Source organism: Sturnus vulgaris, chromosome 2 (genome assembly GCF_052056855.1).
Source record: "Sturnus vulgaris isolate bStuVul1 chromosome 2, bStuVul1.hap1, whole genome shotgun sequence".
NCBI lineage: Eukaryota > Metazoa > Chordata > Aves > Passeriformes > Sturnidae > Sturnus > Sturnus vulgaris.
This window is the reverse complement of record NC_142244.1, coordinates 3,669,191-3,694,512: the sequence shown is the minus strand read 5'-3', so window position 1 is coordinate 3,694,512 and position 25,322 is coordinate 3,669,191. Positions and strand designations below refer to the sequence as shown.

At 39.4% G+C, this 25,322-nt stretch overlaps 1 protein-coding gene across 4 annotated transcripts in view; it reads right to left on the bottom strand.

The window, feature by feature from the left end:
- The window catches only part of NECTIN3 (nectin cell adhesion molecule 3), a 67,930-nt gene that overhangs the window by 42,287 nt on the left and 321 nt on the right, over positions 1-25,322 (bottom strand). For all 4 annotated transcript variants that reach the window (XR_015799581.1, XM_088156840.1, XM_088156844.1 and 1 more), the window contains exon 2: positions 1,723-2,061. Coding sequence is in view for 3 of the 4 variants with exons in the window: in XM_088156840.1 (XP_088012966.1) it covers positions 1,723-2,061 (339 nt within the window). In the remaining variant the exon portion in view is untranslated. The remainder of the gene's footprint in view (positions 1-1,722; positions 2,062-25,322) is intronic.

Genomic DNA, 25,322 nt, shown 5'->3' with positions numbered 1-25,322 from the left:
TGATACCAAGTCCTGAGAGACTGACAGCAATTGCCAACCATCTACATTAATGATGAAAAAAGCAAAGATCAGAGTCAATGCATGCCTGACTAATACTTCTTGGTCTATTTCAAGTGCAATTTTTCGTATATTTTATGAAACAAGTTGTGGTCCCTCTACTCTTTCCAATGTGAAATAATAAGCACATGGGATATACATGTGCCTCCCAAGTTCCTCCTGATATTATGAGTGCAAAATGGACAAAATTACTAATTCTACCTGGAAAAAAAATAAAAAAAACAATCTTAGAAAGAGGAACTGACTAGAAAAGGTGAGGGGAGGTAAAAGAACTTCCCACTGTTTATTGGTAAAGCACAGTAACTGAAATCTGAAGTCAAAAGGCTGCTACGATAACCACAGACATAGCCACTTGCAGTACAGATGGAAGTCAGGTGAAAAAGAGAGTCATAAGACCACATGCTTGATGCATCACACAGAATTTTGGTCAAGTTACTGGTTTCAAATTGGATTAAGCCAGTTGCTTTGATGCATTTATTTTGCCCCCCCTTGTGGTGAAAGTCAGTTTACATACTGTGCTACAGCCATCTGATTAATCCCACAGAGTATTCTACTACTATGAAAAGCTGGTATCAAAGACCAAGAGATGATCCTAAAAAGCACATCTGGTTACAGAAATTGCCATAGACAACCACCTCAGCTACAGAAAATATCATTTGACTCCTGGCAGGACATACAGAAGTACCTTACACTGGTACAAGAGGAACACTACTGTAAGGACTGGGCAAGTTAATAAGAGTCTGTCAAGATTCAGGGTAATCATTTTACCTTACACTGCAGTAACCCCTGGGTTACTTGCACTTCAGCACTAGTTCCTTATGACAGCAATACTCAGCCCTCAACAAGAGGGACAAAATTATGTAAACAAACCCCCAAGTCTATAAAAGCTTCACATTATGACTATCCACAAACAGTCAAGAGCTTAAATTGACTCTTACTTCCCACAACTCCCAGCAGTTATCTAAATAGTTTTGCTTTACATTTGTACTGTGCAAAGAACAGTTTGCATTACCAGACCCAAACAGTTATATTTAATTATCATGTTAGCAGCACATTTATAAAACCATAGAATTGAGTTGGAAGGGACTTTTTGAAGGTCATCCAGTCTAATCCCCCTGCAGTAAGCAGGGATGTCTTCAACTATGCCAGGGTGCTCAGAGTCCCATCTGACTGTTTCCAGGTGTGGGGCATCGACCCTCACCAGGAACTCTCTAACTTCATTACAGATGACTCACTGAGACAACCACTTATCAACAGGGCTTAGAAATACCTGCTTTTTCTGAAGAAGGCTAGTGACTACTCAGTACTGAGGGAATTTAGCCAAGGCAGTAGCTAAAGCCAAGCTCAGCAGCTTTCCAGTGCATACAGACAAGTCCCTGGTATCAGCATTGTCTGTCAAAGCCCTAGAACATTGTGCTAGTACAAACTGAGTGTTTGTTTCAGCATAATGCCTAAACTGGTTACTTATTTTTAATAACTAGACACTCAAATAACAAGTTCTAAAGAAGCAAGACCCAAAAGAGGCCTCTTCTATGACATTAGTAAAAGTAGCACACCTGTAATGAAAGACCAGCAAACACATATTTTGCATTTCTTTGGGTTAATGGTAAAATAAACTTACTAGTAAGTTTGAAGAATTTTCCTTTCAAAAAGAAGCTGACTTACCTAATACTGTTACGGTTGTTGACGACTGTGTATTTCCAAGTGGGAATGTAACTGCCTTGCAAATATATTCTCCTGCATCAGAAAAGCTTACATTTTTTAAGATGATTGTTGCATCAGTAAGTGAGTAGTTTTTAAATGCCACTCTTCCTTGGTATTCTTCTTGAACAGATATTCCATATTCAGGGTGATGAACAGCAATAGTCTGTGAACTTTTACCATATATCTTCTCCCAAGAAACTTGTGTTATTGTTTCGTTTACATCAATTATGCATTTCAGTGAAACCTTCTTCCCCCAAACTGCTGTCACGTGTGGATCGACAACTGGTCCAGCTAAGGCACCTAAAAACAAAGCAATTGTTAGTTGCTACACAAGAAAGTTATATCGCTTGGTTTTCACAGTAAGCCTTCTTCCGTAATTAGTTTACCTTTTTAGAAGGAAATCCCTGCATTTTTTCTGAATAACTGATTCACAACAGTGTGGAAATACTACAGAAACGTATTTCAAGCAAAAATATCAAATCTAGGCACAGATCAATCATTCTTCAGAGAATACTACCACTAATACACAACTTCATATAAAAATGACCTGACAATTGTGTAACTGGTATAACAGTCTTTTGGGAATTTAACTAGATATGAACATTTAGTGAATTCAGATTTACCAAAAAGACATGGTACTTTCTGGCGGTCTGATTACTGATATAGAGCATCAAGCAAAAACTTAAGTTAAACTACTGCACTTGCATGTTTCTCCTTAAATAATATTTATTAAGTTGTATCTTTTATAAGTAGCCCTTTTATAGCCCTTACCATACCAGGAAATGCTTAAAAAGCAAAGCAACAATTAAAAAAACAAACAAAAAAGCCCCTATCAAAACCCCACAAACCACTCCACATCTACAGTGATAGTCACTCAAAGACCTCAACTTAAACTTTCCTACCCTACCTCCTAATGAAGACATTTACCATCACATATATGCAATCTTTCTGCTTCAGTGTAGTGGGGTGTCTTCACACAAGATCTCCTCTCAGACAGTAAATATGCAAGAGTAGGCATAGTCAAGAGTTTGTTTAGGATTCATTGTATTTCTGTTTCATACCTAAAATGCCTTCCAGAGTAGCAACTACATTCTGAGCTCAGCATTTTACACCATCCTCCTTTCAAAAAAGGAAATCCACTAGGACAAAACGATTCAATATACCAAAGGGTCACAATTTATTTTGCCAAACAGATGCTCCAGCAACTTCACTCACTAATTCTCTCAGAACAAACTAACCTGATAAAGAACCAAAGTCTTAGTCCACATGGTATTTCTTCTTCCTGTGCTCAGATTTCAACAGAGCTGTTTCAAATGCTCCAATTCTCTCTTCAGATATCAAATTAGTACTCAAGCTGTTACTAAAGAAGTTCACCAATGAAGCAAAAGTCAAGTATAAATTTTATTAGCCCTATTCTCTTAAGCATGAAGAAGTCATTCAACTTGAGACATGAACTGCCTTTTCACTCACCAGGTTCACACAAAAGGCAAGCCATGTGCTCAGGGAAGACGTCTTTATATGCCTTTATCTAGGAGTCCATTGTTAAAAGCTTTCTGCTTCCCATCAATTGATTTTTTCATTGTTCAAACCATTTCTGAGTCACTGAAGTCATCCAAAAAAAGTGATTTAGCTATGGATTTCTTCAGTATAAAACTACTGACTAACATCAATAGTATGAAGACCTGAAGTTACACAAATAAGTCAAACTAAGCCAGAAATTTGGACCAATATTGTGGGTACATCAGTTGCTAAGCAGGGCTGGTGAGGGAAAAAAAAAAAGTAAAAAAAAAAAAAAACAAAAAACCCCATGTTTCATATAGAGAGTATCTGCCATGACAAGTAATGCAAGAACATTGTGTCTATTCTCCTCATGCCTCTTATCTAATACACTATTGTGGCAGACACTGGAAAGAGGGCAACTATTTACCAACTGGCATGCACAGAATTCTGCCCAGACTTCATCTCCTTTGAGACCTGCCGTTGATACATTTAAACATAAGGTGGAATGTTCCTTGACTATTGTGGAATGTATTTGACTATTGCTTTCTGCCTTACAAATAAGGCTCACAAGTTACACTTGTGAAATGTATTTCAGAATGTACAGGATATCCATTTCTGTAATGTAATTTAAACAAAGAAAAGCACACTTTCATTCAGCAATCAGCTTTTAGCAACAGTTAAATCTGCTGATTCTTAACATATATTAAACTTTAACATAGTGATTAGCTGTGTATAACTCCAAACAACACAGTACAAAAAAGCTCCACAAGTGAACTTACAAAAACTGCTCAGATTTCTGAGGAAGGTAACAAACTGAACTGAAAAAACATCCCAGATAACTGAACACATGAGCTCTTTTGCTTCCTTTTTTTTTGACAACTGTTCCCAGTAATTGGGGGCTTTAGCTACAGAAAGATGACCATGGTACATTTAAAAAGTCAATACTCAACCATCTTCCCACCAAGGAATCCTTCTAACAGCTCATTTGTGCCATAAGCACATTGTGTTCTCACATGAATTACATTAATATTTTCAGAAGTCAAACTTTTTCATTGCTGCTATTTTTAAGATTTACAGACTGAACTGAGCAGGACCCATATATATTTATAGACATAAACACTTGCAGCTACACAATGTTGATCAGTTAGATAATTTTCCTTCACCTTCTCCAGCAAGGCAGATAGACCTAACAGATCACTACTCCAAATTGAACGTTTTTACATTTATCTCATCTTCTGATACATGTTCAGACTCCAAAGACAAAAGAAAGAAAAAAATCAACTTATCTACTCAGAAAATTTAACTTACATACAGCTCATACAACAGTATATTGACTCCAAAGTGTTTACTAGAAATAGTTTAAATCTGAAGTGCCAATGCTATGTATTTAACCTGGAACAGTACCTCTTCATCTCCATCCAGTTATTATTTAACTAGCTGTAGCTGCCGAACAATCAAGCTGATAGTTCAAACTAGCAAGCTAATTACCATGCAGATATTCAGGACTCTTAAGGTATTTTCTTTGACATAAAGACTTCCACCTCAGAGCCAGTATTCTACTCACAGATTGCAGTTGAATAAGGAGCTACACCTCTCCTCCAAAGGAACACATTTAGAGGCTCACAATGCACAAGGTTCTGAAGAACAAGACACTTCAAGAGCACACTATTCAGGTCCTTAACTGATCCAAAATACTGGCACATAGGATATACACTTATTGTTTTAATGAGGCCTAGCCCTCCTCCTCTTGAAGCCTGACCTCTGCTTCAAATTCACAATACTGAAATCTGTCATTCTCAACAAACCTTATGGAGAGACTTTGTACTTAGTAATCAAGATGTTTTGCAGCTTCTCAAGATATATTACAGCATCATGAGGTTCTTACTTTTTTCTTTACATTTGTCTAAGTTTTTACAGATCTGCCTTCCCTTTCCTTTTTGCTCCCTTGGAATACATAAGATTGTCCTGTGCTGCTTCACACGCAGCCTAATGAAATTGCCATCTTAAGCACCAACATGACTCAATTTCAGCTAAGTCCCTATGCACTAACTGATTTTTGATCAGAGCGATCCAATGCCATGCTTGGCAATAAAGTCAAGAATCTTACCTGAAACAGCAAGGCACTGACTCTACTCATGTAACTTGACAAAGTTTAAAGAGTAAACAAAACAAAAAGATCCCTAAGGCTCACTTGCAGCATTAAAAGCCACAGAACTAGGTATTACCAATACTGACCATAATAACAATCTGTTCAATATCAATTCTGAATTAAGTTTCTACCACTAACTGAAACAAAAGATACTGAGGAATTATATGACAATCTTCTTAACACAACAAAGTATTCATGCTATGGAATGACAGAATGCTTTCCTCATTTACAGGCTTGTTATTTGTTGCAATAAACAGCAGATTTAGATTTTCTATATGAAGCAGGCATGCACAAGTCTGATTACAAAAGCAATGCCTTTTGTTACGCACTTAACAGCACACTTCTGGCAAGACAGGGTGACCATACTGACACTTTCTAGCCACTGATTTCCCACAATCTGCCAACTGTTTCCACAAGACAAAGTCAAACTACAGAAGAGCATAAAACTGAATTGTTTTCCCTCTACCAGCAAGTCATTCAGCTCATGGGTATAACTGGCCTTAGCACACACAAGTGGCAGGGAACTCAGAAGAGTTCCAATCAAAAATGGAGCAAAACAATAAGAACATCCCATTTTGCCGACAGCAAGTTGCTGTGTCAGCACAACTTCTTATGGAACACTCTTAAGGTCAATATTGTTTGGTCAGTTTAATTTCAGCTGACATCAGAAAGCTTATTCTTGTAGTCCTCCTCCTGTGTCAGCACTAAAAGACCCCTACCTACAAAAACTGACTTGTTCTCTTCCTGATTTAACCTTCCTAATTAGCTCAGTCAATCACAAGTGGCAATGCAAGATAGGCAATGAGCATAACTCCACAAATCTAGTGGCAATTTCATATTAGTTAAGCTGGAAAAGCAAATCACTTAAAGATACCGTAGAAAACAAGCTGAAACCTCAGCTTGAGGCTTTATAAAAATATATGCTTAAATGACTGGGAAGAAGTCAGTGTGTTTCTTGAGCACCAGGGCACAATCAAATTACTGTGTCAAAAAAAGATCAGAACCAAGGAATGGAAGATATTCAAGATTAAGTAGTACAAAATGCCTCAACACTTGCTTCCAATTAGAAGTGCTAAGCCAGTACTTAGGAAAAAACTGCACTTACATCAAAGAGAGAGTGTTATAACCTAGTGTTACTCTCACCTAAGGATCCGCTTTGTCACAATCCTTGCTTGAAGTGGAGTGTCAATCAGTTTTTTGGGGGCAAGTGAGCTGGGATCAGGAACAGCACGAGATTAGCTTCCATAAGCATTGCATTTATAGGACTCCGTTCAAGTTCCCCCCTCCTTTTTTTTTTTTTGGTACAGTACTTGCCTTATTTTTTTTAAAGAAGAAAGCAGCAATGTATTACTTCCATCTCAGGAAGCAAACCTTAAAACCTCGTTCAGTGTTTAAGACACACTATATAATAGGCATACAAAAGCCTACCAGAATGTAAAAGGTTTTGGTGAAATGAGGCATAGCAATTTGATACTCTGAAGCCAAGACTACTGAAATTCTCAGGCTCTCTCAGGTTGCTTTTTCATTTTACTGAAGTTCAAGGGATTCTATCTTCTAAATTACCTAATACCAACAGGAAACTAAAAACATTATGATGTAAGTCATGCGAATCCATCACTTGGAAATGATTCTATTAACTTCTGAATGTTAATTTTCTACACCTGCAGATGGCCCAAAATGAGGTTCCAGTCTTGACTTGGCTTATTGCAAGAGCAGCTCTCCTCTAGGTGACTGACAGTCTGACTTCTTACAAAAGCCATAGAAAGGAGAACAATTTCTAGTTGGAAATTATAAAATGAAGTTGCACAAAGTTGCATCTTTTCCAATCAACCTAAAAATCAAAGAGACTAGCAACAAGAACTGCATGAAGAGGTCAGTCTCAATTTCAGTGCTGTCTCAAAAGTTAGCTGCTGCTGAAGGGTTTTACTAACACCAAGCTCCAGACAGACGGATTCTCAGTTAAGTGCTATCACAGGATGTTCTGCCGAATTCTGAAACACTCTGAATCACCATCTGGCTGCTCCTAAGGGTACAGCTGACAAGATATCATACCATTCAGCCAGGAGGCTTGTGTTACTCTGCTCCTTCATTTCCCACAGCTGATGGAAGAGACTGTCAGTTATCTCCCTCTAGTTCTGAATCAACATGTGTACTTACATAGAGGGAGCAAGGAAGAAAAATAATTGTAAGGAAGGCTACAACTACCATTCATAAGAGAGCATCCAGAGCCCAGTGAGAGGACTCACACTGCCTGTTAAAAGGTCAGGTAATGCAACACTGGACAAAGAACTGTCATCCTAGCACAACGAAGTCAAAGATGACAAAGTATGCAAACCTCTTCAGCTCCACAATAAACAATTATCTACAAGACTGACATTTGCAACACAGAAAGCAAAGAAACTGATTTCAAAGAGACACTTTACTCCAATGCAACACAAAGTCAAAGTAGTCACAACTCAAGAGTTTAACATTAGCTTGAGCCCAACTCATAGAGTCACAGAGCTTAAGAAAAGCTCTGCCGTTGAAGCCAGACATGGCTGTTACCCACCATTCTCATTTCAGAATGCCATTTTCACATGTGAACTGGTGCTCCTGTTCTAGTTTAACTCCACATAAGACAGCACCTGTGCCCCTACATACTCTGCTTCCCACCATGCTGCACAAACCTTCAGTATCAAGCAGCAGGACAATCTAAGACACTAGAGGAAGTTGGAAAGGAATGTTAGGCACATGATTCAAATGGAGTTGGGAAGGACACTCTTAGAAAGCCAATTTTATAAGGTTGAAACTTTAAAACAAACTACTCACTAAGAATGTTTACGAAGTCTCATGAACTTTAAAACTTCGTGTGGAATTTTGACTTAGACCATACTAACATCGATGTCCATTTAACATGTCTTTACATTATCATCTTTTAGACATATTAACACAAAGCAAATTAAGACATTCATGTTTATCTTGACACTAAACTTATGGATGTTTAGAAAATATGTTGAACTAGTAAGTAAGGCATGCTATGAGGCAGATGGAAGTTCTTTCGTAATGAATATTTCCAACTCTGTTCCACCAAATCTTCCAATCTCACCTCCTTTAAAAGGCAATAAGCAGGACAATGAGGTACTCTTTTTCCAATAAATGTGCCAGGCCCAAAAGCAGGAATGGAGGAGAACATCTCATTTCTAGTCCCATTCCCTCATAAAACTAGTAGTAAGAGTAAACAATTAGTTCAAAACTTATCCATATACTCACTACTAGGCCTAATCACCATAAAATGCCCCACACTCCCATTTAAATAAATTCAAACCCCTGACTATCAGAGCAATAGGTATAAGAGATTGAGACGGGCAGTCCTTAATGTAACTCAAACCTCTTACTGGAAAGTTTGTTAAAGAGTTCCAGATGATCTTAGAAATCTTTTGAAACACAAAAGATGAGTCAATCGTTCTGACAAACTAATCTGGTAGGAAAGACTGAAGTCCTTCTATGTGGCATCCAGTTTAAACACATAGCTAAAATATTTAACAGAAAACTGGAGGCCAAAAGGAGAGTTGCACATCTGAAATTTGGTGGGGCTGATGACTAATGCATTATACACAGAGAAAAAGAAAAGTTACACTTAAACCTTTCCCAGTCAGGCAGAAAAATACCTTCAAGCTGAAGTGGGTCCAAATTAGACTAGCAGCCAGCAGGAGCAGGTCTAAGTAACACATGAAGGATGTTAAAAAACTGGTCAGAGAGCAAAGAGTGTTCTGAAAACCACAGCAAGTGTATGGTGATTATATTTCAAGAATTGAAAGTGACACTATAGAATATGCTAATATAGAAGTATATCCTCCAGCCAACATCAGTGAGACTCCATCTGGAATTGTTCAGCTTGAACAGCACACATCATATATTAGCCATCTAGAGAGTCTGAAAGTGAAGTGTGCTCAAAGGCCTAGAAAACATGACCTACAAGAAAGGACTGGAAGAACTCAAATGTATTCTTATAAAAGGCAACCTGATAAAGGTCCAAAAGTACTTGTACTGCAAAAAGAGAATGCCTGCAAAGATTAGGAAGGAGATAAACCAGTAAAAAAACAAAACAAAACAAAAAAAACCCACCAAAAAACCACAAAAACCCAGAAGCACAAAAAACAAGCAACCAAGCCCACTGAAATAAAGAAAACCTTTGATGCTACAGAAAATTAATTCCTCAAATGAACACCCTGGACAAAATGACAAACCTCCACACCCTTTAGAACGGTCTGATATTTAGGAATTTAAAAAGCTCCCAAACTAACCTAGAGCTAAATCCTGCACACGATTAAGGATTTTATTGGCTTTGTTATTTTACGATTAACAGACATTTTTAGTAAAGTAATAATCCAGTCTTCCTTAAAATTCTTGTTAGTCAATATGGCACACATACTGAAGGACTTAAGTTCTCACTTCAGGAACGAACTTGCAACATTCCACCCCCAAACATTTATACCACTTGCTCTAGTACGAAACATTGGGCTCACTCAGACCTCACTATAGTGAGAAGACTTCAGAATACACTGCTTTTACAAGCCTCATTTCCAGTCCTCTTCCTAGAAACCTACCGTTTCTTCAACTGTGTTTAAGACTATCCTCCACTTGCTTTGCAAATCAAAAAACCAGCCCAGTTATACATGAAGGAAATAAAGAAAACACAAAATAGAAATTAACACTGAGGCTATCTAGAACAGCAAATCCATTTCATTTTTAGTACTCAGTAAGTAGAACCTGAAATACATTATGAAACAGAGCACCAGTGCTTTCAGCTAACACATACATACTTAGAGCACTTTGAGATACTTTTTTCAACCTCAGGTCAGCTTGCGTTTGATTTAACTTGGCTATAGTAACTTGTTAAAATAAATAGCTACTTTCTAATCGAATGTATTTCCTTCTATTTGTATCCTTTAGTAACTTTTTGCAGTAAAGGTTCTTCTCTTGATCAGAGGGACAGACAGCTCACAGCAGGTGACCTGTCTACTCCTTTTTTTATTCTGATCCACAGGCAGATGTATTATGATGTATTATCTTTTGTCATGCATTTTGTTAAAAGCTTTTAACTCTTCGAAGTTCTATATTTAACTCCCCATGAAATCTTGGTTAGCCTCAGTTTATCCTCAGCTGAGTCACTGTGGCATCCTCAAATCACTCCTTACAAACAAGTCTTGTTCTCAGCAACAAGTAAGATTTGGGAGAAACGACAGCCTTCAGATTTCAGCAAAGTAACTCATTCTGAGCATGTTCAATAATAAGTTGAGTTATAAACTTGTGCTTAGATGTAACTCTAATGTTGCTTGCTTAAACTTTATTTTAAAAGCTCTATCTCTTCACTTATTTGCAGGGCTGTGAGTTCAAGGTGATGAAAGAAATTCCATTCAGGAGATATACAGGAACACCTAATCACGTAGTTTTAGTCAGCTAGTGCTTCAGCTTTTTCTATATATAAACTGCCTCTCATGATATGGATGTCACACATTACACAAAAATGGACACTTGCTGGACATCAGTTTATACTTAAAAGGTTTCAATTCTAGCATAGTCTTCAGAGCTAAGAAATTTCAAAGCTGGCATTACTACACTTCAAGTTTAAAGAGGATGCCAATACAACATCATGGCAGAGGACATGCTTCCCAACAGCGCACTGCCTAGTTCAAACCTTGTACAGTCAGCTCCTTCAAACCAGACCTCTGGCAAAGCTCACAGAACTGACCATCACATATTCAAGGCCTTCTCTGCAATTAGACAAATATATATTTATAATAATTCACACACCAAGTTTAACACTCTCCTCCATAAAGGATGCCTCATGGGCATCACTGAACAACCATCTACACTTCAGCTTGCGTAACTATTCAATCCCTCAGTTTCTTAAGGTACTTCAAAACTCTGTAACTCATCTTTATTCAAATTTACTATCAGTTCAATATAATTAGGACACCTCATACTCCAGGAAATTCAACAGACAAAATCCCACTATCCTCCAGCACCACCTACAACTACAGCTTCCACCACACGAATTCTTCCAGAAAAACTTCCCAGACCACGGTGACTGCTAAACAGTCTGGTCAGATAAATACCCTGCCACTTCCTTCCACACTCCAGACCTCTCCATTCCTTATTTAGAAGAGCAATTTAATGCTATTACAATAGCGACCTTTGGTTGTGTTTGGTTTATTTTTTTTTTTTTTTTTGCTTGTTTGGGTTTTTTTTGAGGGGAAGAGAAATTGGGGGTGAGGGGTTGAGCACTAAATATCACAGAAGTCTGAGGAGTTACTGCCCATCACTTCTGCTTCATTTCAAATTGTGGAAGTTACCAATGACATAGCAGCATATTCTGTTCCACCAAGCCGCAAACTTGCAAAAACATGGGTTGGTGCTCCTGATGCCAACCCAGCCCAAAAAACAGCTTTCTTTCCAACTTAAATGGCTGTTGTTTCAATGCTACCATATAATAAACTTGCCATTTCACAGACGAACAGAAAAAAAACCAAGGCAACTCAATCAGAACCCAAAAATACAATATAGTGTTCAGTACAGGATTCTTGTCTCTGCTATTTGTTCTCTTTCATCATAAAGTAGCAAGTCACTTTTCTGCTACACAGTGATATTTACATAAGCTGCCATCCTAACCATGAGGGTAACTATAATGTGCATCTTGCTTAGATTACCCAAAAAGCTCATGTTTATCCCAGAGTCTAAATTATGAGCATTATTAAGATATTCTTGATTTAATCACTCTGACTTCATTTGTCAGACTGAAGCATTCAGACTCAAAAAACCACAGGAATCACTGCTCATCAGTGCCTGCCTGTAGAGAGGAGGGAAAAACCAAACCAACCAAAACTTCCACAGAAATCCTGTGATATCTCTGAAGTGTTCAAGAGGTCATGTCAGAAAGAGATGTAAGCTACAGCAATCATTTCCAACCAGGTCACCTAGCAATTACCACAAACACAAGTGAACTCCTAGGCACTGGTTTCTTCATACTGCATTTATCATTGGCAAAGTCAAACAAGATCTAATACTGATGTAGAGAAAAATGATTTCATGTAGGTAAAGAGGCAAGGGACCTCGAGAGGCCACTCAGTCCTGCTCAAAGTAGGTCCAGTTATATCAGACTTGAAGATTCATCCAGTCAAGTTTGGAATATCACCATAGGACATCAATTCCTCAAATATTTTGGGCACCCTCTCCCCCACATAGAAGTTTTACTTCTTGACAGGCTCAGGATTTCCCATACTTCAACTTTTTCTGATTCCCTTGTATGGGCTATCTCTGAAGAAAGCACTGATCTATATTCTTGATACATTCTCATCAGGCAGCAAATAAGGGCTCCTTTCCCACAGCATTCCCTTCTCCAGCCTGATTAGGCCCAGCTCTTGTGGCCTCTGCTTGCACACCCTGTGCTCCAGTCAACACAGTGACCCACTTCTGGGCTTGCTCTGGTAGCTCAGTGTCCCCATGGTACGCTGAGCAACAAACCAGAAACAGTGCTCCAGTGATGAAGAGAGGTAAATGATCCCTTACCTCAATCTGCTGTCATGCTTAGCAGAGCCCAGGATGAGGTGTCCTTTCCTTGCTTTGAGGACAAACTGCTGATACTGCTCTGTTTGTTGCTCACCAGGGCTCTGTACCTGTGCCTGCCAAGCTGCCTTCCAGCCCCTCAGACCACAGCCTATGCTGTTGAATGGAGTACAGATGTGGGACTTAAAAATCACAGAATTATTTAGGCTGGAAAAGACCTTTAAGATCACTGAGTCCAACCATTAAGCTAAGACTGCGAAGTCCACCTCTAAACTAAGTCCCTAAGTGCCACATCTACACATGCTGAGTGAGGGCGCTCAGTACGATCTGCTCCATAATCTTCCCTGGCACTGAGGTCAGGCTGACAGGCTCGCAGTCTCCTCAATCCTCCATCCAGTTCTTCTTGTAGCTGGACATCACATTTGCTAACTTCCAGTGAACTAGAACCAGCACTGCTGGTAAATGATTCAAAGTGGCTTGGTGAGCACTTCTGACAGCTTTCTCAGCAGTCTTGGGTGGATGCCATCTAGCCCCATAGATTTGTGTGTGTCCAACTGGTACAGCAGATCACTGACCATTTATCCTTGGATTATGGGGGCTTCATCCTGCTCCCCATCCCTGTCTTCCAAGCTCAGAGGTCAGAGGGTACCCAGAGAACAACTATTCTTAACATTAAATACTGAGGCAAAAAATTCATTATGTGCCTCACCCTTTGTCACTGTCTCACCCCACATTCAATAAAGGATGGAGATTTTCCTCAGCCCTCCTTTTGTTGCTTGTATATTCATAAAAATAATTTTTACTTTCTTTTACAGCAATATCCAGATTAAGTTCCAGTTGGGTTTTGGCTCTTTTAATTTTCCACATGCAAACATCACATCCTTGTAGTCCTCCTGAGTTGCCTGCCCCTTCTTTCAAATTTCACGAACTCTCCTTTTCCTGAATCCCAGCTCTCTGTTTAGCCATATACCAATCTAGCTCCAAGCATTCTAGACACTCTTCCTCGCCTTGCCAGCCTGCCTTTCCTGAAAGGTACAAATCCAGATAATTGCATGACTCCAGCCATGCAAGCTATCCCACAACATTGCTGGAATCCCAATGAAATCCTAAGTCTGCAATTGTGCTCATTTGTGCTGCCTTCACAATGCAAGGAATAAAAACTATTTCCATCACATCCCCTTGGACACTTGTTGATTGCTCCTTTTCAGATTAGGGAAAAATCAGAGGCCATCTCAAAATGCATAGTTTAAAACCCCCCTCATAAGCTAGCAATGCTTTTGGAAAAGAGCTGTCCACCTTACTTCATCAGACAGACCCTGCCCCTGGTTCAGTAGTCCTTGCTCCTCAGAGAAAGTTCAGTGACTAGAGAAGACTAATTAATTAATACCTGATCTTTCATGCATTTCACAGTATTTACACCAGGCAGCACAGGAAAGCTGCAATGGTCAGCCAGAATCTACATATTAATTACAAGACTGCACAGAACACATGCTGAAATGACAGTCAACCCAGCTGGCTAGGAGAAACAATGAAGACATAAATCAAGAATTAGCATATTTCTGTGCCTGTATTTATTTACAGACCTGTGCAGTGCTATATCAGTACTTAATTATTTTGTTACTCAGTAATGCAATTTTCCATATGTATATATTTTGTTCTTCCAATACTATAGTTAACTCAGAGAGCCAGTTAACTGGCAATTTCTGAATTTCACAATTACTGTTCAACTTTATTAGACATAAGGCCTAACAAAAATATGATCACATTCAAGCTACATATCCTAGAACTACGCTGTATTTTACCTACTCAAAGGTAGGGGTGGAAAGGAAGATTTCTGAACTGTTCAGTTCAGATGAATGAAGCCAATGAAGTCAGAGTACACAGGTTGCTTTCCGTTGTCTTAGTTCACCCAGTATAAACAATGCAGTAAAGTAAAAAAAAAAACACAAAAAAAACCCCCTCCAACTAACTCTGACAGTTACCACCAGAAATGCTAGCAGGTTTTGAGAAGCCAAAACTATTGACATCTAAAGGTGTGCCATACTGAAAAGCAAGGTCTATGAAACTTCTAACCTAATCAAGAGGTTTTAAGCACAACCCTCCTGGCTTGAGATAACTTAAAACAAACAAACAAAATACACCACAAAACCAATTATCTAGGGTATTTCAGCCATTTTGGCGAGAATAAGGCAAATGAAAAAATACTGTTTTATTAACATCTTTGTCTTTAGTAGAATATTACTTTTACACAGGAACACTAAAGCAAAAATTCAAGTCACACAGAACTGAACATGACTTCAACTTTAAATGGAGAAAGGGACACAGCAGAATCAGAGAGACTGCCCAGTGCATTTTGCACTACCAAAAACTTCTGTACAAGCCAAGTTTCTGAATTGCTTTAAATAAACACTTATCAGGATTTGGGGTTCTGGGGAGTTTCTCTTTTGGCTTTTCTGTGAACTCAGTAAGTGGTAGCTCAAATTCTCAGCATTCAGTAAAAGTTGTAAACACGCAGCATTCCCTGTCCTCTGCACTGTACTTCCTACACTGAAACCAGAAAGCCATTAAAAACCGGTCAGGAGCACTGATGTGTGTGACGTCCTTCTAGAGGAAGGAACAAGACCTTCAATCCCTAGGAAAGCCCCGACTGCCTTAAGTCGACCACTCCTTCACTCTTTGTATGCTGTCTTTCCACACACCACCCACTCCGGGCAGAACTGAGGTCCGCAGGAAGAGAAAGGAGGCTGTACTTTGAACTATGTAATGTTGCAAAGTCTCAACTTCAGCAGGACAGCTAAATATTAACTTCACATTTTCAATTACCTGGAAAGTTTTTAGTGTTATCTGCCAATATTGAACAGCTTTGGTCATACAAAGAAATATAAAACAAACTTATTTTGTCAGCAGCAGCAAATATCAGCTGTCTATAAAAGAAATCTGATGAGTTACTAGTTACATTACAGAGTTACGGGATGCCTGCTGCCCCCTGCATTGCTGACACTGCTGGCTTTTTTTTTAGCTCTTAAGGCCAGCTCGCTGCAGGCCATTCCACAATGTTAACCCTTTTTTGTCCAGGAACTGCATCAGGACAGCTAGCCTAGGGAATGCTGTTTAATAACTGCTCGATTTACTGCTAAGCTATATTTTCAGTATGTCACCCAGCTCTGTGCTGTATGGGATTAGTCTTACTGGCTAAGTGAAGTAACAGAAAAGATGTAGCCAGATCTCTATTTAACAAATTCTCTAATAGATATAACTTACATTAGGAAGTAACAATGGGATCTAATTTTGAAGTATGTTTTTAGCAGTCTAATTGATTTATAGGAAAAACTTGTTTCAGACTTTGACATTTTAATCTAAATAGAAGACTCCTAACTACTTCTACTTTTCTTCCAGGGCTAGCAACTGTAGTATACCAGCTCCTGCCTGTCCATGCACACTATGAGGGCTCATTTAGACTGAAAGGGACTTCTGGAGGTTATCCAATCCCATCCTCAACTGAAAGCAGGGCCAACTTTGAAGTCAGATCAAATTGCTCAGGGGTCATGCCATAGTCAGGTTCTGAATATTTTCAGGGACAGAGATTCCACAACCTGTTTCAGTGCTTCATTCTCTGTGTGGGAAAACATACTGCTAACACATCATAGTGATTTCCATTGTTGTAGCTTGTGTCCGCTGCCTCTTATCCTTTCTCTTTGCATAGCTAAGGAGAGTCCGTCTTCATTTTCCCTCTCACTGCCTATTACACAGTGCCAGCAGCAATTAGGATGCCCCACTTCAGACATTTCTCAAAGCTGAGCAAACTCACTTCTCCAGCCCTCTTCATAGATCATGTGGTGACTCCTACCTTAGTGGCCTTTCACAGGCACCTCAGCACCTGCCTCATATCTGGGAGCACAAAATTGTGCGCAGTACTTTTGATACAGTCTCACAAGCTCCAAATAGCAGAGGTCCAAATTGCTTCTTTCAACTAGCTGACCATACCCAGTGTGCTCTTCACCTTTTGCACTACAAAGGCACACACACTGTCCCACAATGACCCTTATGTTCTTTCCTGTAAAGGTACTTATCACCAGCCTGCACCACACCTCTGCTGCTGGATGGGGTCATCTTTCCCAAGAGAGACTTGGCTTGGCACTTGCTTTTCAATTTCACAAGGTTTCCAACACTTATTTCTGACCTGTGGACATCCCACTCAATTAGCCCCAGTATCCAGCAGATGAATTGACCCTCACAGTCATCCACAAATTTGCTTTAAGTTCCTTACAACCTGGAAGAGAGGTCAGCATGCAGACAAAGTGCCCCTGCACTGGTGCCACCAGTGACAAGCCTCCAGGGGGACTCCATACAACTGATCAGAACCGTGTGAGTTCAGCAGGACACACAAATGTTCACCCATAATAATCCACTTCCCAAAACATATTCACCAGTTTGGCTACAAGGAAATATTAGGAAATCCTATTAAAAGCCCCTAAAGGTTAATAACACCCACTGTTCTTCCTTTGTCCAGTGTCTTGTCCCACGTATTTACAGCAATCAATTCAGGACCTCTTTTCACATCAGTGTCGGGTTGTGGAGACACCATCGTAGCTGCTCTTCCACACTTCACTTCGGTTTTCACCTATTTGTAGCCACATCAATTTATTATACCTAAACCATGTCTCCTGAGACTCGGAATACACAGTTGAAGAGAAGCTCTGGAAATTCATCACAAAAATAACTTTCCCTAACAGTTCTATAGAAGAGTCACATAGTCCTCACCTCTTTCTATAAGGTAGAACACTCTCTGCAGAATCGTTTAAAAATTTTCCATGAAGTTTATACAAAAGTTGTTTCTGTTTCTCCACAAAATATTACATTCTGATTTATCAGGAGGTAGCATAAGTTATTAAATACTCAGGTGAAGTCACTGATACACCAGTTGTAATAATCTGGTTATAGTAAAAAACCTTACTAATTTACAGTTGTTAAACCTAACAGTTGTGTTATACATAGAGAATCACAGAAAGGCTTAGGTTGGAAGGGACCATAAAGATAGGAACTAGACCATAGAAGCCACATGCAGAAGCCTGAACTACCTCTAATACCTCAAACAGCTACACAGAACTTAGTATGCTTCTCCTTATAGACAGTACCCTGCATAAATGCTGTATTACACTTGCTAGTTACCAGAGGGAGATTATTTTATGCTACCGCAGCTACCAGTAACACATTGAAACTTTCAACAGGATGCATTTAAAGTACCCAAAAAGTGATTAATAGTATGGTCATAACCATCAATTTCTCATAGCTGATTAGTTTATAACTATAGTGTCTTTTTAAATGATACAGTGCTTTAATGAAGTCATAATAACATTATGACTTTCTGTTTCAAGAAAGTTTATCTGTTGAAATTAAAAGTGCATTGGAGTGTTTAAAACACAGGAACAGCAGCACTGGTGAAGGGCTAAGTGGGTTTTTACAACGCAATTATCAATCTTTACAAATATATTAAAAAATTATGTTAAGTTTAACAGCTCTTGCCTTCCCTTCTTCAACTGTTAGCAATCAACTTTAGTAGACTTAGTTATTCATCGTGGCAAGGGCTAACAGACAATGTTGGAGAAATTAAAGGAATTTGGGGAAAAAAAAATATGCCCAAGTTATATATGAGTTAGAAGTCTTGGTCCCTAAGTTAATCTGTTGCTAAGAAGTGACTTGGTATTGGATGTAATTTAACTCATACTTGATTAAAGTTACTATTCCTCTACCAAATTATATACACTGAAAAGAAATTAAGTTACCCATCTTGAACCTGATGTCAACTTCTTCATATTCTCTTTCTCCAGCACCTCTTCATCCAATAGGCTGGTTTTGGTTTTGCTTGTCCCAGCAATAATTAGCTTTCAGCTTATACCAATACACCACATGCAGCATGGGTGGTATTTCAAGCAAGAAAAGCAACAGAAGTGGGCAAAGAATGCCCACACAATGCAGGAGTAAGAGAAACTTAAATCCACCACTAATCTGTAATCTTCTGAGGGGCTAATAAAAATAACAAATCCAGAAGTAACCAATAAATAAATCAAACTAGCTCAGTTGTTTTTGTCTAGTCATGCGTACACATCTCAGCTATGGAGACCTGCTTGACTAGTCTTTATTCACCTTTAGCAGGAGATTGCCATTTGAATGACTCCAAATTTTGCACATGCCACTGCATTATGCTGATAGTACTGGCACCTGCCAAGCATTTAAAACAACAGTCACTTTTGGAAAACATTCTGCTCCATACAAACTAATCCCAGGACTAGTTTAAGAGCTATCATGTTATACAAACCCTAACTAATGAAAAAGGAGAAAACAATGAATCCCTGTAGACATATAACGTTATCTTAAATGCCAGATAATGAAAATCTGATGTGGGAAGGGAAATGGGCAAGAGCTGTCTACTGCTGCAGATAATCTTAGCATCCCTGTCAACTCAAGAGCTACACTCAACTAAGCCTTCACACTGAGAGTAAGATGGATGCAATTTTACACTACTAAAAATTAAAATTGCTTTTACTCCTGTATACTTCTTGAAAAACAACTGAAAAGTAGCAAAAATACTGAACAAATGAATACAGCTATGATAAAAGATTGTCTGGAAGCTTGTTAATGCTTTTCACTACCTGAACGGAAAGTAAGCTTGATAATATGCTAAACTTTACCTTCCCATACACTTGGAAAAAACAAGGCAAAAGGATAGAGGACATCAACAGAAGCTTTAAGACTTTAAAGTTTTTTTTTTTCATTCCTGCTGCTAATTTTCTTCTACTGCTAACTTATGGACAGAAAGACCAATTTTTGGGTTCACATTTGAAATAGTCCAAAGTCTGAAAGTTAATTGCCTGAAAAGCAACTTCTGAAGCATTCATGTATTGGATAACACAAAAAAGTTGGTTTGGTGTTTTCACCATGACTTGGAAGTTGTGCTACACCTTGAAGCTCTCTTCATCACGAGCTTATGTACTAAGCTGTGTAATAAGCAACCACGGGCCAGATTTTCTAGAACCAATATAAATATTTTCCATGAGCCCCCTCAGAAGCCTCACTCATACACACCTCCACCTCCTTTTAACACACTGCTTTGCACCTTCACCATCCAGGACATCCAGCAGAGTAAGACAAGCTTTCAGCCAACAGTTTCATCATCTCTCCCCACAACAGAGACAGAAACAATTATTCCCCCTGACACAGACTTTACTGCACATGTCACTATTTGCTTATTATATATTTCCTTGCATTTTTCCACATTCAGCTATTCCCACCTTTCCACCCTGCTCTTCTTGTGATTTCCATACTCAGATGATATTCTTTTCCAGGCAATCCTTCTGCTTTCTAACCAGGAATAAAGAATACTAATGACCCCTTTACCTTTAACAAGAAAGCTTGATCAATCTATTTCACGCCTAATCAAAAAGTCATCATCTCCATCCGCTCAATAAAAATACATTACTGTATTTCAGATACCTATGTATTCTGAGGCACTGAATACAACTGCCCTTCAAATATGCACTGCTCAAAAATCTCGTTTTAGACAGGCTAGCCCTACCAAAAAGAAAACACGGAAACACAGAAGAGTTTTGGCTAACGGTACTTTTAAAGACCATAGATACCTCTACCTCTAATGACCATAAAACCCAAGAACACGTGCCATAACAAAATAATAGTAATTAAATAATTGCACCTATAACTATTTTTCACTTAGCAAATCTGGTTTCTCACTTCCAACTATCTATAGCCTTGGGAAATTCCTGACAGAAACTGCTGCATAACAATCCACATACCAATCAAAACAGAAGTCATCAGGGTAAAAAAACCAACTAACCAACCAAAGTTCCAATAATCCTCATTCAATAAAACACATTCATTCAAAGCTGGAAACAAGAAGTGCAAACACAAACAGTGCTGGAGCAAAGCAATCTGTCATCACAGAGCCACCTTTAAGAGGCAGTGCACAGGGGCTCCAGAACAAGCAGAGAGTACACACAATCTCAGCACTCTCAAATCCAAGCAGTCTGCAGCCACACCTTCTGATAAAGAGCAGTTTGGACAAAACTGAATTCAGCCACACAACAGCAGGGCAGGCCACCTCCACAGCAGCAGGATGGTGTAACAACGGATGCAAAGCTCTTCAACAGACAACCAAATCAACACTAAAAAAGGACAACATTTACCAACAGCACTGCAGGCACTTAGCAAGACTATCTTCTGTGCACCAGGTTTTATTTTTCTCTTACCTTAATTTCATTTATTCTGGATTTTGTTTCTACAAATTAAAATTCAGACTTTTGATTCTAGAGTTACCAACTTATTTTTCCTTTGACTCCACAAGTGCTCCACTCACTAGTCCCACACACTGCTTTCTGAAGAAACACACTCTAAACGCCTTCTCCCTCCTCACATCAGATGCAATTTACATCAGACTGTGCCTACCTTAAAAGCTCGACTACCAGCACCTGAAGGGTAATCAGCTGGTACAAGTGCTCTATAAAGGTTACATATTTTTGCTTTTCCTGCTACAGAACAGTCCTTTATTTCTCAGTATCACCCTGTCAGCAACACTACACAAAAGAGATAAGAAAGAAAGCAACCTAAATTTGATCATATTTCTAAACAGGATACTCGACTCTCTAATCTCACAAAAAGTAAATTCTGCTAGAGCTACCTTTTGTTCACTGTCAAACAGTTTTCATATTCCATGACATAAAATTAAGAAGGTGAGAAACACTGTTTAAATCATGTAATGGTTCAACTTTTATGTAGCACATGTGGCTAAACAACCATCACAATTCTTTCATGATACTCCAAGCGTTCAGATCCTAACTCAAATAACATTGTACTTCATTTCCATATATATAGGAGCTCTTACACACCAAAAGCATCACAGTCGAACAGTAACATTGAAAAACGGCAGACTTACCACAATGAAACATCTAAGAATTCTTTTAAAACATCACGCCTCATACTCCAACAAGTTATCCTCGAGTACAAGCCGGACAAACTTCTGGCAACTTTTTACAAATTTTTTGTTAATTATCAAGCAATCCAGATTTAAACTCTCCTATCAGTTGTTCTTACCAGTGCAGCTGCTCTGTTTCTTCACACAGCAGTTTCAGACACTGCCCAACCTAGTATATGGTTCACCACTATTTCATTCCAACTTTTCAAATACCTTTCTATAGCATTCCAATTCCTTCTTTCACTGCTGTCATATTGCTTCACCAAACACCTGTTCAAATGGGCATTTATTTCCATACCATTTTCAAAAAATAAATGCATATTTAGACACCAATTTCTAAACTATTAACATAACATTTAACATATAATGAAGAAAAAACACATTTTATTGTCTTTCTTATCAGTCTACTACACCTTCTCATTTCCAAGTTAGTAACCTGCTTGGCTTGACATTCTGATTTGCCATGACTTAACCCGAAAAATTAGTAAAAACATTTCTCATCAGATTGTTCTTGTCAATAATTACTTGCGAATTTTCTTTTTTTTAAATTATTTTTGCATATGGTACACTGCACACTTATATTATCTACCCAATCCTTCCAGCCCTACTATTAGTCTGGAGTTCTGTATTCCTGGTTCCTTTAAGAAAAAAAATAAATTATTGGAATCTTAGAAGACATGTGCATACTTCTTTGTCTGAGAAGCTTAACATAACACCACCAATTTAAATTGAAAAAAAAATAATTATTTCTTCAACAAAATACCTGAAAAATGCATCTTATACGTCTTTCCTTTCTATTCACCTCACTTTACGGTTCTGCTTATTTTTAATTCATGCTTACATTCAAAAAAATTTTGCAAAAAACTTTTCACTGTGTGCAAACTAACGAGGCACTGGTATTATGAGGAATTAATTATTTAGTAGCACACAGGTCCTCATGTACAACATAGCTGAAAAATACTTGCTGCAATGCAAAATAAGTTACTTTCTAGATTAAAGGTTATGATGAGGCTTCTTAAGGATGCCATGCATGTCCCCTAGTCCAAGGTTACACTAGTTTGATCATGTAAGTTTAGTTCTCACTTCGTTGCATCGTGCACTGTTTGACGGGAAGGGGAAAAAGTACTTGGACGTATAACCTGAAGCCAGTAGTCTTGCTTTCATAAAAGAAGCAGCATTTATTAAAGCAGGTCTATTTTTACTCAAAAATAGAAAGTTGCTGTTATTCCAGGTTCCTTATATATTTTCTCTTGCCCCCTTCAGTTTTTTGGTGTGAGTGCTGAGAGGTTTTTGGCAATATTTCTCTGAGGAGTTACAGCTCAAATAAATCATTGTTTCTAACGGTCAATCAAAATGACTGGATAAAAATTGATTTGGTTTTGTAGTGACTTTATCCTACTAAGGTTGGGATTTTTTGTGGTACCATTTTCAAATCTTCGTTTTGCTAGCATTATCAGAATTGGCTGAGTAGCAGGAAAAAAAGGCAACTAAAAGTAACAAGCAGTTTTGGGCTCTGTCAGCATGTAAACATACTTAAAATATATTTGAGAGCACTCAAGATCCACAGTAATAATATTTTTCCTTCATTGTCACAAGTTACAGTAATAATGAAAACAATTGTGGGAAACTTCAAGGTGAAAAGGTAACTAAACCTAAGATATTGATAAAAAACCTCTTCCCCTGTTGATTACCTCCGAGTCCAAAAATCCATAGCAGTTTTTAAAGTTTTCCCGTTTATCCAGAGATGATAAATCTTGTGCTTGAAGAACAAGATTATTTCAACACAACATTGCCGCTTCTGGCGGATGTTCTGAAGTGTTATCAGTCAAGTTCACTTATGCAAAAAAAAGAATCTGGGAAGATTGACATCTGAATTACACTCATCAAGACTAAAATGGTTGAGTCGCTGTATAACACCAGGCACGGATGCTCTTAGCTTCACTGTTACTATTAACTTCACATTTAGATGTAAAAATAGCTTCTCAAGGTTATGTCAAGTCTGCAACTTCACTTTTTTAATTGCAAAAGAGCAGAAATAACTCTGAACAAAGGGAGGGGAGAAAAGTGCTAGTGCAAAAAGTTTGCCAACCATACTAAGTATTCAAGCCTTAAAGTTGGAAATATGATGCCTTCTCAGTATTTACAAACTTAGTAACAATCATCCTTTTTGAAAGCTACATCATTGCCAGAGGGGGGAGACTATTACATGCACGAGGCACAATCCGACAGCGCCTCAACTCCCTCCCTGAGAAAGCATTTCTCAGATACTACACAAGTGTTTTACGGCGGCATGGATTGCTCGTTCCTGGGTATTTTTATCACATGAACCTCCAGAGACTACCTTCTCTAACTTGCTCCTCCTTCATTAAAGAAGGAAGGGACACGGCGTCTCCTATAATAAAACATCCTTGCCAACTATTCATTACTGCATTGGGAGTACAACGGCAGGATGAGGGTTTTCGATTTGCTCTTGTCCAAGTCTACTTTTATCCCCTCTCATCTTCCATTGCTGCAAAAAAGAAATGACACTACATACACCACACCGCATCCAGTACAACATAACTAAATAACTAAATTCCTGCTCAGTTTCCAGCTGCTACATCGCTTGTTTGTTCCCTACAGGAAGATGAACGGGAAGGGGGGTGGGTGATGGCATTTTCCTGCGGGTGGTCACGCCGAGCCCGGCGGGGCCCCGCACCGCAGTGCCGCCGGCAGCAGCTGCTCAGGATGCGGGTGATGTACAGCAAGCACACGGTCCCACCTCAGCAGCGGCGGCGAGTGACCGAAACCAGCACGGGTTTCACCCTCGGTGAGAGGGAACAACGAAACGAGCCGATACCGCCGGAGGCAAAGCGCGTACTATTCCTCCCCCCAGGCGCACCCGGACAATACCAAGATCCTTCTGTCCTTTCTAAGGTTAGGAAAGGAGAAGGGGGGGAAGTGCCCGTGAATTCCCGCAAACAAGCGAAATCCCGCCGCTCAGGACGGAAATTACAGCGGATAACCTGCCGTCCGCCGGGGGAAGCCCCGGCCACGGAGAATAAACTTCCCCGGCTGCCCCACCCGGGCCGCGGCCACCCCAGCCCGACTGCCAGGGAAACTTGGCCTCCCGGGACACTCGCTCTCCCGGCGGCGGCCGCAGCGGATGTTCCCGGGGGAAAGAGCCCGTGGGTCTCCGCGGTGCGGGCTGCGGTTCGGACCCCGCCTCGCATCCCTCCCTCCTCCACCATCCCGGCCGCGTCCGGCCCGGTTCCCCCCGCGCAGGGCGGCCGGCAGCCCCCGCCACCCCTCCCCGCCGCCGGGCGCCACACAAAGTTTCCCTCAACTCGGCCGCGTCCCCCGGCACTACTGGGGCTCGGATTTCTCTCCTCCTCTTCCTCCACC